The sequence below is a fragment of the Ciconia boyciana genome, chromosome 7, assembly GCF_034638445.1.
Source record: "Ciconia boyciana chromosome 7, ASM3463844v1, whole genome shotgun sequence".
In the NCBI taxonomy this organism is placed as follows: domain Eukaryota; kingdom Metazoa; phylum Chordata; class Aves; order Ciconiiformes; family Ciconiidae; genus Ciconia; species Ciconia boyciana.
The window spans coordinates 61,132,502-61,148,487 of NC_132940.1; the positions used below are offsets into that span (position 1 = coordinate 61,132,502).

Consider the following 15,986-nt stretch of genomic DNA (forward strand, 5'->3'; position numbering starts at 1 on the left):
GGAGAGATGAAGAGACCTTTGTTTTAATTTTGCCCTGTAGTTGTACTGAGAACTCCCACCTAGCACTCAGGTTATGGATGTTGGGCAGGGGCCAAAATTTCATACTGCCCCGCAGCAACAGCGCGCAAGTGAACTAACTCAAGTCTCTGCACTGGGATTTGAAATCCCAGTTTTCCATGGCTGCACTGCCGGCAGACCATACCGGTGCTACCTCTGCTGGTTTTAAAGCATCTACAGATAATTATGAAGTTGTTTACAATCCACGGTCTGTGTGAGGTGAAGGTATCGAAACTGCAGCGAAAGTCAACGGACACATCCTAGATCATGCACATGCCTCTGGAAAACTTCTATCTGGGCTCAACAGTTTGGAGGAAAGTTTGCAAGAAGGAATCTTAGAGGTCTGAAAACCAACCAACCAAACCCAAAAGTCACTTCGGATAAAGCAAGCCCAGAATGTAGCTGGCGTTCGTGTCCCGTGACATTGAGTATGTCGCGACAGGGGGGAGATGCCGCGCTGAGGGGTTGCGATGGCAGCACTGGACGGGAGCTCGCGGCCCAGGGACAGGTACAGGTTACGGGCCCACAGGCACCTCTCTGCCATGCACCAGCTCCAGGGGAGAAGCTACGGAGAAGGATAACACAGCCTGGAGCCCGGGAACTCTGGGCCTCTCCGCGCCCTTAACCAGAGCTTTAATCTCCTTCAAAAAATGCTGTTTCCAGCGTTCCCCAGTGGAGGTGGCTCAGAAAGGTTGCTCAGGAATGCTCTGCGACGTGAGGGCTGAGCAATGACCCCCCACTTCGGGGGGGCAGGCAGGACCCGCAGCACTCCCCGCCGCGGCGGCAGCCGCCCGGCTCGGCAAGACAGGACGGGCCGGGCCGGGCCGGGCCGGGCCGGGCCGGGGCGGGGGGAGGCGGGGTCCCGCCCGCTCCGCTCGCCTCGGCGGGGCCGGGGCTGCCGGGGAGGCGGGGAGCCGGGGCGGGGTGTGCAGCGGGCGGGCTGCCGGCGGCCGCACTTCGCCGCGGGACAGCGGCGGGTGAGCCCCCCTCCCAGCCCGGCCCAGCCCGGCCCGGCCCGGCCCGCTCCTCTCCCGGAGGGAAAAGCCTCCCGAGCGAGGAGCGCAGCGCTGCCTCGGGCGAGCCCTGCCCGGCCATGATGCTGCCCGCGGCCGGTCCCAGCCCCGGGCAGACCTACGGCGCCGTGCTCGTCGCCGCCGTGCTCCTGCAGTCCGTCTGCGTGGCCGTCACCTTCCTCTACTTCACCAACGAGCTCAAACAGGTCGGTGGGGGCAGGCGGCCGGGGGGACCCCGCTCTCTCCCTTTCTCTCCCCGGTTTGCTTTGGCCAAGAAAAGGAGGGACCGGCGGAGGCCCGCGCGGCGGTTGCCCTTGCTCTGGCAGAAGCCGGCGGCGGGTTTGCGGGCGAGCGGGGCTGCGGCAGCGGGTGTTGGCGGGCGAGCCGAGCGCCGGGCCAGCGCCCCGCTCCCCAGACAAAGAGCCGCGCCGTGCCCGCGCCGCCGCCTTTGTCTAAGCCGTCCGTGGGCCGCGGGTACGCACGCAGCGGGGCGGCGTTCCAGGCAAGAACCATTACAAAGTTTTTTGCCTTTCTTATTTTTTAGTTTTTGGGGTTTTTTTAAAGAAGTTAGACTTTTTTTTTGCAGAGAAGTAGCAAACGTGCTTTTCGTCAGAGCGCCCACCTTGCTGTCGCATCGCTCTGCGGGGCCCCATCGGCGCTGCAGCGTCGTTAGTAGCGCTCGGAGGACTGCAGCAGCAGCCTCTGTCAACTGGATAGCCATACAGACCGCAGGGAAAAAAGGCTGAGAAAAGCTGAGGTGCCTTTTAAATGCCTCCTCTAGGAAAATACATAGTTTTAAGACAGTGACTAATCCCAAAGGAACTTCACCCAGACAGCGAACACCACTGAATTCCTCAGAATGACTTGTAAAATACCCATTGTATAGTCTAGATGCTTTGGTCTCCTTGCAGCCACCCTTCAAGCCTGCTAGCTGCTGCTTAACTCTTTCCTCTTCCTGCAAAAGGTCATTTGCATTCCAAGAAAATTACATTTATGTTATAGTCCCACGAGCCTTTATGCGTGTGCTCCTCCTTTCCATTGACCCCTAGTACTCAGGGTTTCCCTGGGTGTCTTGCCCAAAATTTACTCTCCTGCTGTGCAGTTGTACCAATATGTTGCTCTCCCTGGCACTGAGGTAGACCTAACTGCAGGTAAGTACTATAGTTATAGAACTTGGGAAAGTATTGCATAAATGTAAAATGTTATGTTACCTGTGTGTTTATTCCACACCAAATGTAATAGGTGGAGTCTTCTGAGATGTCAAAGTCCTCTGTGAAGCAAATCTTCAAGGGTACACGGTATTCTGCAATATAAGCCAATGCTCATATTTTGGAAATGTATAAAACTTATTTTCCTGCTAAGTTCATAGCTGTGGCTGTCCCGTGTTTGGTGAAATGGGGGAGTCACAGAGATGTGTTGAGTTTATGAAATCAGGTTACATAATACTGATAATGAAGAAAAATATGTAAATACATTCTCATCTCTTCATGCATATGGTTCAGAGCCCTTTGCTAACAAGCTTGCCAGTCTAAGTAATTAGTAACCACACTTATCTTCCCCTTCCTTTTTGTTCAAATATGTACACCTGGGACACAACCACATCTCGTGATACTTGCCTAAAATACAACTTGCTGTTTCTGGAGAATAACAAGCCCGCATTTGGTGTGAAAAGCTAAATCTGCCCACACTAAGGTCTGCTGGGCTGTAAAGTAAGGTTGCTGGCTCTGGGGGGGGTGCCTTAAGCACATATTCTTGCATGTGCCATCTGGTGTACAACAAACAAGGAAAAAGCTTATCTGGAAACACGGTCTGCTACCCCACATCCACATGGTGCACGTGGAATAAATCTCAAAAGATAAACTGCAATTTTTGTCTGCCCATTTTTCTTCTCTTTGTTGTTCACAATATCTGCATTTCTACACCTTCACCAAATTACTATGGCTGCACAGACTGCAGATATTTTTATCTTTACAAAAAGAATATAACTAGCAGGGTTTTTTTCTCTACAGCTGTAGTAATCTGAGTAGGACTACGAGTATGACCATTTGTTTAACAATTTTGCTATGGGAGGAAGTGCTGAGACACGAGCACAATAAAGTTCATTATGCTTCAGGATACAGGGCTGCAAGGAAAATATCCTCAGACTTCCTTCTGTTTTGAAAACATAGTCCACACACTACTAGAATAGCAGAGAAGCTTTACAAGACAGCGTTGCTGCAGGACTTCTGTCCTCAAAAACTTCAGTGCTACAGATAAACCTCATTTGAGTAAGTCTTGCGACACCCCGATGCCTTGCTTTCTCTACCCATAAAACAGAAACACCAATCCTTCAGTACCATGCGGTGCTGATAGAAGGTTGCATTCCCCGAGGATTTCAAAATGCATGCAAAATACTGTTCCAATGCCAGGATAGTAAAGCTGTTCAGGGAGAATGTATGCCAGGTAAGGAAAAGGCAGAAGCACAGGACTGTTTGCTTCCAGATTGGAGGGCAAAGCTCAGAGGTGAGCTGTAGCAGATCTGGTAAGAGCATAAACTATTATCTCATCTGCTCACATATTTTTTTTAAAACTCATCAAACTACTTTGTTATAGGAGCTAGTATAGTTAAATCTGTCAGAGCCCTTAGTTTTAAGTGCATTTTTACCTTAATAAGCACATAATTTTAATCACTTAAAGCGAGTTCTTGAAACAAGAAACCTGATTTAAGCATATCACTGTACTTCTCAGCAAGGACAGAGAAAACTCCACAGGGGTTCACAGTGGTGGCCCCATTTCGCTTTGATGCCCACAAAGTACAGCATCGGTTCAAGTATTAGATGAAGCTCAGTAGAGTCTGCTGCTGCAAACTGAAGGTGCTGTTCAACCCGGGAGGACTTGCAGGGTGGCATGGGTGAATTCTCCTAATCCTTCTGGAGCAGGAAATCTCTTCCTAAACACCTTTGTTTTCTAACAGGCAGGAAAAGCATGGAGTGTGAAGGAGGAGGTGGCTCCATTTGTTGCTTTCAATACCCTAGTCTCAAGGACAGCTGGAAGTGGTACTTGTAGAATAAATGTGTCCGTTTAGCAAACCAAACTTCTTTAACATAAGAAGAGTGACATTTAAATGTTACAAGAAGTCCATCTGAATGCTTTGCCTGTTTACTGCCGGTTGCTGTTTCTTCCAAGTTCCTGCAGTACTTTGCTGGCAGAACAAGCCTCACCCGTCTGTATAGCTGCTGCAGCAGCGGCCGCGTTCGACGCAGAGTGGAGCTGGTCTCCGCTGGCGTTGGCTGGAGGCAGCGCAGGTTATCTGCTCTCGCGCTAACCAACAGCGCCGGCTGGAGCTGCGCGTGATGCAGCGGGCTTGGGAAGAGCTTCTGCTATGATAGAACCTCTCCCCGTCGGGTCCCTTGGAGTCAACGGGGGTTTGCCACCCTGTAAACTCATTTCTCTTTAAATCGTGCTTTCTCTGTGACTAGAGAGTCTAGGCGTAGGCCCATGTCACAAGCATTCAGCAGTTATAATTTTATGTGGACCCAAACGCCATCTCTGTTGTCTGGACTTTGTTCAGATATTTTTATCTTTACAAAAAGAATCATGTACAACTAGCAGGTTTTTTTTTTCTCTACAGCTGTAGTAATCTGAGTAGGACTACGAGTATGACCATTTGCTTAACAGTTTTGGTATGGGAGGAAGTGCTGAGACACGAGCACAATAAAGTTCATTATCTTTGACTACTAGGTCAAAGACAGTTACAGAGAGACCCCAGACTGGATATGGGGAGGATATGGTATGGATGTATATAGATCAGCGAAAGCCTGGATTCTAAGTGGCATTGGCTGAAAAGACAGAATGGAAAATACCTTTAAGGTCTGGTATTTGATTTCATCCTCAATAATTTGTGACGAAAAAGCCCTTGTGCAAAAGAAATGCTTTTAATGCAAGAACTAGAGAAACTAAAGAATTCACAACATTAGCGATTTGGGTATTGAATTTTCACAAAGCTTATTTAATTGAGTGCCGGATACCAAATTTATGTCCATGGAGATAATGTAAGTATATTTTTGCATATTAGTATGCCATCATAGTTAAATAAATATGTAAAATCAGGATGAATTACTCGTGCTGTCTGTATAGTCATCACTTGCACCATACTAGCAAATGCTTTAAAGAAAAGAAAGCGTGTTCCTAATCATAGTGAATTTAGTGACATACCACAGCTGAACATCTGCGAGCACATCACAGGTGAAAAATCCTGGCTTTCCCTTCTGCTGCAGCTCCGGGACACGTACTCCAAGAGCGGCATTGCTTGTCTTACCGGGGAGGAAATCGGAAATTTCATCCAAAACTTGGATCTAATTGAAAGCGAAGACAGAGCGGCCGATCCCTGCTGGCAAGTAAAGTGGCACCTGGGAAAGTTAATTAAAAAGGTATTTGGGAACTGACACACTGAAACAGTGTGCTTAGTAATACTACAATTCAAAGAATTCTAATAGCAGAATAAAGGGGGGCTCTCGAATTGTTTTATTGCAAAGCACTAGTCAAGCCACAGCTTCAGCTGCAGAGTGCTTGCACTGAAGCCAAAAAACCCCATGACGGTGGTTTCACTACATTCAGGAAATAATAAAGCAAAGACAATCAGTTTTTACTTAAGCGAATTTCAGTGATAGGTTGGCTTGTCTGAAATACCTCAGGGTAGAAGTGTTTTGACTCGAGCTTGTTTTCTTCCTGACCATACAGATCATAGTGCTAGCAGAGGTGTCACACCCTCTTTGGAAATACAAGGAGACTGGCATGAGAAAATGAGATGAAACGTAACATGGGGAGAGGTAAAAAGGTGCCTGAGGAATGGTCTAGTCATGAGCTGTGTAATGGATTAGGGGAGGAAAGAGCGAGCGAGCACACAGCGTCGGACACAGCTCCTTCCCAGCTCAGCATTCAGAGAACACCATCTCCTGCATGACTTATAATACATATAATTTTGGCTACAGAGAAGAAAATAAGCCTGGCTGAAAAATCAGAAAGACTAAAATCTTCTGGAATGGTTTTCAAAATCCCATCTCTAGCACATAAAAAGCTCATCCATAAAAATTTGCTTCTGGCTGAAACTTACCTGGCAAATCTTGCAGCCCAAAATAAATCCCCTATTTTTGTATTCAGAGATCTCGGCTCCTTTGGTGGAAGTTCTGCCAGTGAAGTCCCTGAACTTCTGCATAAAGAAAACATTGTTTTATTTGGTGGGGATTTACACATCTAATATACCTACTAGCTCCCTGGTTGCTTAAAAAAAGATAGCCTGGGTGCCAGAAATAATAAATGATAATAATGATAATGAGAGTGATAATGATAATAATAATAAATAATAATATTAAACAACAATACTAATAATGGATAGATAGATAGATAGATAGATAGATAGATAGATAGATAGAAATGTGGCAGGGCAGAACCCATCAGTAAGTGGCAATCCAGGGCCCACGTTAGTCACCCAGGTAAATCTTCTCAAACCATCAGCATGCTTGCTGCAGCTCTGCACCACCGCTGGTAACCAGACTAGTTTGTTTCAGCAGTCAGCAAAGTTATAAAGAAGGGGAGTGCACAAAGTAAGATATGCTGGCTTAAGAGCTTAGACAGATAGATAGGTAGAGGTATAAAAAGAAATGAAACTTAATTTCTCAGAGCTAAGATCCCACAGAAGTGCACACTGCCAAGTATTCTGCAAATGGAAGCTGATGCTTGTACAGTGTATCTCTTCTTCTTTGAGAAAAGCGTGAGGGTCAAATTTTCCAATAGACTTAAAGCCAAGATGGCTGAGCTTTCTTGAAAATGTTTTCCCATGTATTTCATTACATAAAAGATACAGACGTAGAAATACTTTATTACAACAAATTAATAGGCTTTTTTTGATTTGCTTGTTAATGAAATCCAGAATACCCTTTATTCATGAGTTTGAGAAAGGAGTGTCTTTTTCCTGCACCTATAATTTTCTGCTGACAAGCTAATTCATTTCCTCTGTGTTTGTTGGCAGATGATGTCGAGAAGCTACGAGGAAAACATATCTGCAGTCAACGGTATTATAATAATTTTATTATCTGTGGCAAAAAGGACCTGCTAGTGGCACCTGATGTGCAGTGACTCAATTAATTTTTTGAAAGTGCAGAAAACACCGACTAATATCTTGTATTGGCAGCAAGTCATCGAAAAATGATTACTTATTACTAGAAGGCAAATTTTCCGGAGCCAGAAATATGGTCAAGTGGTTAGAGTAAGGCAGCCAAGGTGGATGCAGAGGACTCGGCTTCTAGACCTCAGTCCCACAGTGTTACGGGGACATTTAGGCAGTCTCCTCTCCCTCCTGGGAACAAGCAGCACTGAACTGCTGTACACGTAGATCAGTTAAGGAGTAGCTCTGCTGAAGCTCATACAGCTCTAAACATGTTGAGCGAAAGCATTACAACCTCCAAGTGGAAATTCGGAGTAAAGATTATGAATACTTAACCATAAAAGATACTGATCGTGAACATGAAACTTTGGTACTATGGGTTATTTTAAGTTGTCTCTTGGTAATTTTGGGATGGGGGGAGGAGAAAAAGGAGAACAAAGAGGCATGTAAAGACATTTCAAGGACAGCAAGAGCAAAAGAGAAACTTGAGCCTTATTAGCCAATATATAGCATTCAGTCTATTTACTCGATTAAAAAAATGACATACCTATTCCTTAAAATCGGGTCAAATGGGACAGACGTGCTTTCTAACATTCTTGCTTCTAACATGAGGTTCCTTTTCTGGTCTTTCTTAGCTGAAAGAGCCCTGACGCTGTCGCAGACCGATGGGCAGCAGCCACCGCGCGGTCCCGTCAACAGGATCGCGGCACATCTGACGGGCAACAGCAATAGGAAGAACTCCCTGTCCCCACGCAGTAAGGAAAAACCTTTAAAAACAGTTAAAGATCACAGAACTTACTCTCTCGTTGCTAGCCTGGTGTTTACACACACTTTTTAATATTCACATTGAGGTAACAGGAAGAAACACATCATAAAAAAGTCTTCTTGTCCCAGACAATTTTTTTTTCAGCTAATTCTTGCAGAACAGAGAGAAAGCCCACTCCCTCTGGGTACCTCACTAACTTTTCTTCTGGAACCTTCATTAGGGGAAGAAAAAAATCAATATCCTTCTTCCTAATGTTAAGTTTTCCTCTTTTCTTCCCTTTAATTTCCTTCTGTTAGTTGTGTGAGTCCCAGCTGCTATGGTGACAGACCTATTAGAAATGGGAGACAGAGACAGGAGAGGCTTGACATTCAGGCCGTATTAATGAAAGGCTTGGTAGGGTTTCTACAGCTTTGGAGGGTATCAGACACAAATGGATATTTTAACTTTGTTACTCAGTAACAACATGGTGATTTTCCTCTTATTTGGGAGCACAAAAATTAAAAATAAAAGTCATTCATGTCAATTCCCACATAGAGCTAAACAGCTTACTTCTGGACCTTCAGATTGTTTTGAGAATGGACCTAATGAGCCGCTGGGAAGAGCCGGTTTCCTTACTTCGTTGTTAAAAACCAGACTCCCCGACTCGCAGACACCTGTCTTCGCTACCTGGCTTTTAATTTAACATTTTCTCTCTTTTTTCTCAAGTAGATTCCTCGCCCAGAAAAGGGAACGGACAAAAAATAAACAACTGGGAATCGTCAAGGAAAGGCCACTCTTTCCTGTACAACGTGGAGCTGAGAAATGGCGAGTTAGTGATACCCCAAACCGGCTTTTATTACATCTACTCACAAACTTATTTTCGTTTCCGTGAAAACGAGAATGAGGATTCAGATTTGTTGGCACAAATCAGGAACCCCAAACAGCTTGTCCAATATGTTTACAAACTGACTAATTACCCAGAGCCCATTTTGCTCATGAAAAGTGCAAGAACAAGCTGCTGGTCTAAAAAGGCAGAATACGGACTTTACTCCATCTACCAAGGTGGTGTGTTTCAGCTGAAAAGAGAGGACAGGATTTTTGTCTCTGTCAGTAATGGTGACATAGTTGACATGGACAAAGAAGCAAGTTTTTTTGGAGCCTTTATGATCGGTTAAAAGATGAAAATCATGCTCCAAAGGAGCCAGTTTTTATAGTCAGGACCAGCTTAAAATTCTGTAAAATAGGGGATAATAAGCAAACACTGTAGCAATACCGGCAATACCAGACTCCCCTTTCTCAGCTCACTCAGTGCGAGGTCCGACCGTGCCGAATACTCTCCCGCCAGCCGGGAAGGAGCAGCAGCAGCTGGCTGCAGCTGCGGACGGCGATGCTTTTGTGCAGGCACGGGCCCCACGGCTCGCTGCCCAGCCAGGCTGGGGACGTGCGAGGATTTCACACGCCACAGACGATACCGTCGGCCAGAACCCCAGGGAGGTAAGCGCTCGCCACCGCCTCCGCAGAGATGCTCCGCGCCAGCTCAGCCGCAGCAGGTGGGATGGAGGATGCTCCGGGTCCGGTTACTCGAGGCTGGGACTGGACATCAAATTTTATTCGTGGTCTCCATTGGGATCCCGTCTTGAATATCTCAGCTCCTGTAAGGAGCCTTTACAAGTACTGCTTCCCAGATGCCCGTGGAATTACTCTGGAAGTTTTTGTTTGAATCCGAGTTTTACAAAAGTGAAAGGCCATCAGAAACTCAAAACTGCACGTCTTCATCTCATCTAACAAAGCACTTAAGCACCTAATTAATTTTAAGCACACCAGCAGTCTGACTAAATCAGAGTATTTACATGCTTGAAATTAAATATGTGCTTAACAGTTTTTCAGGATCATGGCTTGAGTAAACGCATTAGTCTGTCTTAATCAGGATATTGTACATAAAAACAGCTGCTGAAATGGCACAGAAGAGGTTTTGAAATCAATCAGTATTTTGATCAGCACATTATGATAGTGCCTATTTACTTAATTGCTGTGCTGCAAAGATTTCACCAGGCTCCCAATGGGTTCAGTAATGTAGTTGCTGTTACACTTGTTGACAGCAAGTACTTGATCCAGAAAAAAGGTGTTTTTCTGTAAATACTGAATTCTATTAGACATTTGCCACAAATTAAGCATGACATGGTTCTTCCATGTTTGTTTGTACTGGCCTGTATTTGGTAGGATGTAAGGCAGAATAACACACCCTGATGACGAATGTTTTAAGGAAAACATACACAACTATGTGTACTTCAACGAGAGCTGCAATTTGGGTAATGCTGTTTTGATTTTTATTTTATTTTTAGGAACAGGTGGAAAATTTTTGTAACTTTTTTTTTAAACTGTAATTTTTTAAAAAACTGGCCACTATATTTTTTAACTCTATGAGTAGGACTATTTTATAGTAAAAAAAAAAAAAAGAAAGGAAAAAAAAGATTTGCAAGTGTAAGCTGTGTGGGCTAGCTCCACAGCATAAATCAGGTAGAATTAATCGGCACATCTGCAGCGTTGTCAGTAGAGCAATACCGGTTGGCACCATGAATGCATTTTGCCCTGGTTCAGATAAAACAGTGGGGAAAAGAAGGTGAAAGTGAAAAAAAATTGGAGGGAAAGGAAGAGAGTTGTTCTGCAAATATGCAAATACTATTTTACCAGAATGATGCCAGGAGAAAATCTGCTTGTCTGTTTTTTTAATACACTAAGGTTGCTGTGGGAACCCTCACATTCACCTCCACATTCTGGTAATTAAATCACTGTACAGCCCTTGCATACGGGCCTCATGAGTAAACATGCACCATTCATCTCACTACTTTGTCAACAAGAGGAAATGAATAGACACAAGCCCCGGCGTTTCGAAAAGCAGGTACGTTGGTTCACTTAAATACCTGTGTTTGAGCAGCAAGAGAAGAATTTCAGGGCTACCCTCCCCTTTGACAGGTTGGGGCAAAGAAACACACTGCCGTAAGCCTAAAATGATGAGTTTTAACTTTTGTCTGCTGTTTTAACATAGCGTCACAGATACTGTTTTCAGTGGTAATCGAATATATGAAATTCTTCATCGTGTACTGGAACACTTGGGTTTGCCTCATTCTCAAATCATCTTTCAACAGAGAACGGAAAATATTTCTACAGTTTTCTTTCTGATTTCAGTATTTAATTCAGAAATTTTCTGCCTGCCAGAAAAGGCTAGGGAGAACAAAGCCATTCCCTAGATATCTGGATGTCTGCTATGTTGGAGAAAAGACTTGTGTAGGTTCTCCTCACAAATGGACCGGGCTTTTCGATCTCAGCACAGGATTGACCCATGTTATCAGGTTTGAGGGGTTTTTTAGCAATTTATTATATTAAAAGGTTATTTTTTTTTTTTAGAAATGTTATTTTAGGAGCGTGTTTGAAAGAAAATTTATTTGAACTGTGAAAAAGTATTTCGGATTTACTGGTGGCAGCTTAGAGTTGGAAACCCTCCCTACGGCTAAGAACCGATTTGTATAACGTAGGAGTCGTGGCTGCTAGAAAGGACTGGAAGGAAACCGTGGGGGACTCCACAAACTTGCAGCTGATGCTAAGACAAACTGTCTATTACACACAGATTTTTTTTCTCCATGTTCTCTCCTCAACTCTCAATATGTAACACCATGCCCGCTGTCGCTTGGGGAATGCTCCCTGGCATTACCTTCCTTTTTTATCTAAATGTACATACTCTTGGTCTCTGCACGCAGAGCATATCACAAGAGGGATCACACCAAATAATCATATTTTCTTTCTGAATAATCCAAAGGCACGCTTGCCAGATACTGTCTTGGGGGTGATTATCAAGCAATATCAGACAGGACACATTTGAAGATGAATGGAAAGACAGAGCAACTTCTTTTTGTACGTTTGCACCCTGAATTGTGCTTTTCATCTCACTTTATGTTGAATGGCAAATGTAGCAAATTTGTGGATATAAGTTGCAGTAACATATAAATATTGTAATTTTTCTACATGCATTTTATATAAAACATTTTTAGTAAATAGTTATTTAGTCTTGCAGTGATTATTCGTGTCATCCTATGGCTACCACACAACAACCCTGTCTGAAATAATTTCTCTGACATTGGTTGGTATCAGTTATAATCCATTAAATGCCACGAACAGTTGCAGTGCAAAGGACGTAATGCAAACCATTGAGCAGTGCCATATTGTGTAACGCCATATAACTGGCTTCCAGACCCTAGCTGGTGAACAGCATCTGGAAGGAGTACACTGAAGAAATCACTGAAAATTATCTCATGACCAGAGACTGCAAAACGTTCAGCACTTCCCTTGAGGTTCTTCTCACGTCTCTGGGCTTTGGCAATTATTTAAGCACTGGGAAATCTATTTAGTAGGAAAACATCCGATCCTTACACATTACCAAACTACAGTAGAAGATACATTGAATTCAGAGGGACAAGGACCATTTACACAGGTGTTGTAACGCAGCAGTAAACTGGAGATCCCCTAACGCTGAAAACAAATGCACTCCCTGCCCCAAAAGCAAACACAGGATATCATTCGGTCTGTTCGCTCCACTTCTAAAATCTGCCCCAATCAAAAAAGGGTACGAAACCCAAGGGAACCCTGGAAACTCGACAAGACACGAAGGCGTCACCTAACCTGACCCTCAGCCCTGAGATGGGGAGAGGAGGTGGCTTCGTCCTGAGCATCCAGAGAAGGGCTACGGCCGGAGCAGCGGCAACGTGTCCCAGCGTTCCTGGGACAAACCCCCAGGAACATTGCCCCCACTGAGGGCTATTTCACCCCTCTGCGTCTCCTTTTGATGTCGCCTTCTCTTAGCAGTTCCCAATATTGTCGTATTCCCACTGTACTGGGCTCTGGCAGACCCCCGCATCGCTGTTTTACGCAACTGCACATCTACGTGACTAACAAAAGGATGCTTGCCTCCCTAATGGACTCATAATCTAAATACATTTAGCTCTGTGTTTGTGTTAGGCTTTCTTTGGAATAGATGGGCATGCCTCAAGCCTCGATAATCAGGCGAGTAGGTCTGTGTGTGCGGCTCTCCCCATCCACACCGAGCCCCACTGGAACCAGTATGCCATCAGCAGGGAGGAGCAGACCCGTGACCACAACCCCAAATTGCAGGGATGCCCACAGGTTTTTAAAAGAAATTACTCCTTTCATAGAGACTGCTTTTATTTCAGCAGAGGGTTCTCTCTTTTCTGGTGTTTCCATGGGAAAGAGGACATGCCAGCTAACTGGCTTTTATTGTACCTTTCATTACTTCATAGAAACGGACCTCTATTTTTTTTCCTCTCTTTGCCTTAGTAAACATTATTATTATTGTTTGTATTGCAGCAGTATTCACTGCCCAAGCAGGATCAGAGATGCATTTGTTGTACCCCGTGCAAACAGGTAAAAAGCCCGATTCAGACGCTGAGATTTTGAGATTCATAATTTTAGTTTTCAGATTACATCTAAATATTAGGGTCTAAGAAAAGACTGAATGTAATGATCAATATAACATGAATAAGCATACTGCGACAAGATCTCATTCATCCCTCCAAGGCACCTCGTGCCATTCAGTAGCAGAAATGGAAGACGGATCAGGATATCATTGGGTCTGATCCAATTTTCACAGGTTTTTTCATGTGGAGTTACATGGACATTTACAGCAATTTTCATCAGAATCATCCAAAATTTGTTTCTCCATAACTTTTCTCTGTATTAATGGACTGAAATTGCATGCTATGTCACATGTTAAAAATAATTCCTTTTCCTCTCATTACCAGGGTACCACAGTTAACTGCCTGACCACCACATCACTGCTGCTTTGTAATACCATGCCTTTTCCCGAGACATTCATAATCCGAACCTATATAGACATTTCCATTAATTTCTTCTGAAATTTTTAGAGGTGAGATCGAGTTGGGGCACTGGTTCATGACAGAAATGATGTCAAACTGCTTGTGGTCAGTGAGACAGGGCTGCAGCTTATGGCAGAAGCCTGTTGGTTTAAGCAGCTTCCCATTTTTATGGGCTGTTCTACCAGAGTGAATATAAATCACACTCCTTGTCTTTGATGCACATAATACTTTTGCACTGAACACATCATGTCTACAACACAGCATTAGCAAGCATTAGAGAATCCAAACTTGTTCAAACTGCCTTTCGGAAACCAGGAATTTAAACACAGTAGAATCCAAGGCACAAATTCCTCCTCAAAATACTTTTGATTTTGTCTGACTGTGAATTCTTCAGCTCATATTAGTCTCAATTTGTATTGAGTCATGGGTATTTAGCCCATGTAACTACTGGGTGAAGACAAAGTGGATTAACTGCAGATTTGCTGGTGAATTGAGCCAAGTTATCACTCCCCATTTAACATGAGATAGAAGCATCAACAAGGAAGTACGGCAGGGAATAATTAATTATGCAATCCCATCCTGCATGTTCTGGAACTAACAGAACTCAAATCATAGTGGATATTAATAAACACGTGTAAGTCAGGTGAACATCTCCATCCAAAGCCAGGACAGCTTTGAGTCAAAACCTGCAGATCTTTGGAAAGAACATCCAATGATATTCAAAAAATGTAGGCTACATCTCCTACTACTCTCATGCTAGAACTTATTTAATAAACACTCTGTTCTTTTAACCCAGAGTAAACACACCTGCGACCGATGAACCGCCTTCTCTCTCCACTTGGTGAACAAGTCGAACGAAGAGGGACATCAATGCCCAGGGCGTGACCTGGCGGCACAATGAGCTGAAGCCCGGCGAAAAGCTGAGTCTAAAACAGATGCCTCTGAATTAGCGGCGTTAGAGCACAGCTTTGCTGATTAATGAACTAGCACTGTTTAGAAGTCTGCTTGCAGATGTTTACTGCCGTATGAACAACTGTAAAGTCATTTGAGCACGTTCTGGGGTTTACGTTATTAAGTTGGATTGCCACTATTTCATCAGCACTGATGATGGTTGCTAAACTGTAACCTTTGAAAGCATGCACCAGATGCTACCTTCTGTTCTTAAAATACATTTATAATAAAAGTCAAAACATCTTCTGCCCCTGGATATAATCAAAAAAATGCATTTGTTTTTCTGTGAATTGTTGGAGCTGCATCGTTTTTAAATGGGAGATCTCTCCCCTGAAGTCTGTTTTCCACTTTCGCCATCTCTCCACAATAAAACCATACTCATTCTATACTCAAAGCCTTCAGATATTTCCGTGACAACAAACAATGATATAAACAAGAATTAAAACTTTATTGGATGAGAAGAAAATGGAAAGAATGGACCATAGGAGAGAGATTTCAAAACTCCATAAATACAAACTGTCTTCTACCTTATCTCCAGTGCCCAACACAGCTTTAAAGCTACTGAAAAGAAGCACCAATATTTTAAGAGTTCCATGAAAGGTAAATGTCCATTATAACCTGCTTTTTAAAAATTATTTTTTGAATATCATACATCCAGTTAGTGGATAAAACTGTGAATAAAAAGTACTTAACTTCTGCCTCTTTCTCGCCATTTCTCTCATCCCAATACCGTCAGTGACTTCAATCTTTTCTGCAGTTGTTAAGGCAACATAAAAGTACTGTTCTGGCAGCTGAGGGCTAGTAGATAACTTTCTGGAGCCTAAAGCCATCTTCTCTCACAGCTCTTATATCTCCTATCACCACTATCTTCACCGCTGTCCTTCAGCGTATGCAAAGCAGAGGCGGGAATTCATTATCATGCAAAGTCTGTGGGATGTCAATTCTTTGTATCCCATCAAAGTTTGGCCTGCGATTGCCAAAGAAATCAGAAAGAATCAGAAAACTGGAGCTGCTTTTCTTCTCTCTCAGCTGACTTTTTTTCTGGCCCTGACCCCACGAAGGAAAAGCAGCCAGAGGAGCCCTTGACTCATGATACCCTTTAAACAAGAAGAGGATCGATGTTGCTGGATTCAAAGCACAAGTGCCATTTCTCATCCAAGTGGCTCATCACTCAACACATTAACTCCCAATGA

The 15,986-nt window shown here is 43.9% G+C and overlaps 1 protein-coding gene across 4 annotated transcripts; it reads left to right on the plus strand.

Moving 5' to 3' along the window:
* Nucleotides 1-951: 951 nt before the first annotated feature.
* TNFSF10 (TNF superfamily member 10) lies at nucleotides 952-15,177 on the plus strand. 4 transcript variants are annotated; one of them, XR_012043312.1, is made up of 8 exons: nucleotides 955-1,276; nucleotides 5,327-5,479; nucleotides 7,078-7,120; nucleotides 7,848-7,967; nucleotides 8,684-9,451; nucleotides 13,334-13,390; nucleotides 13,768-13,892; nucleotides 14,639-15,177. XR_012043312.1 is itself a non-coding variant. In XM_072866858.1 (5 exons), exons 1-5 carry the CDS (start codon nucleotides 1,151-1,153, stop codon nucleotides 9,130-9,132), a joined length of 888 nt encoding a protein of 295 aa, XP_072722959.1. In that variant the 5' UTR covers nucleotides 952-1,150; the 3' UTR covers nucleotides 9,133-13,306. The 4 variants fall into 4 exon arrangements, 2 of the variants coding, with proteins under 2 accessions (XP_072722959.1, XP_072722957.1); XR_012043313.1 differs by lacking the exon at nucleotides 13,334-13,390 and having other exon boundaries at nucleotides 14,639-15,175; XM_072866858.1 differs by lacking the exons at nucleotides 13,334-13,390; nucleotides 13,768-13,892; nucleotides 14,639-15,177 and having other exon boundaries at nucleotides 952-1,276; nucleotides 8,687-13,306.
* Nucleotides 15,178-15,986: the final 809 nt, after the last annotated feature.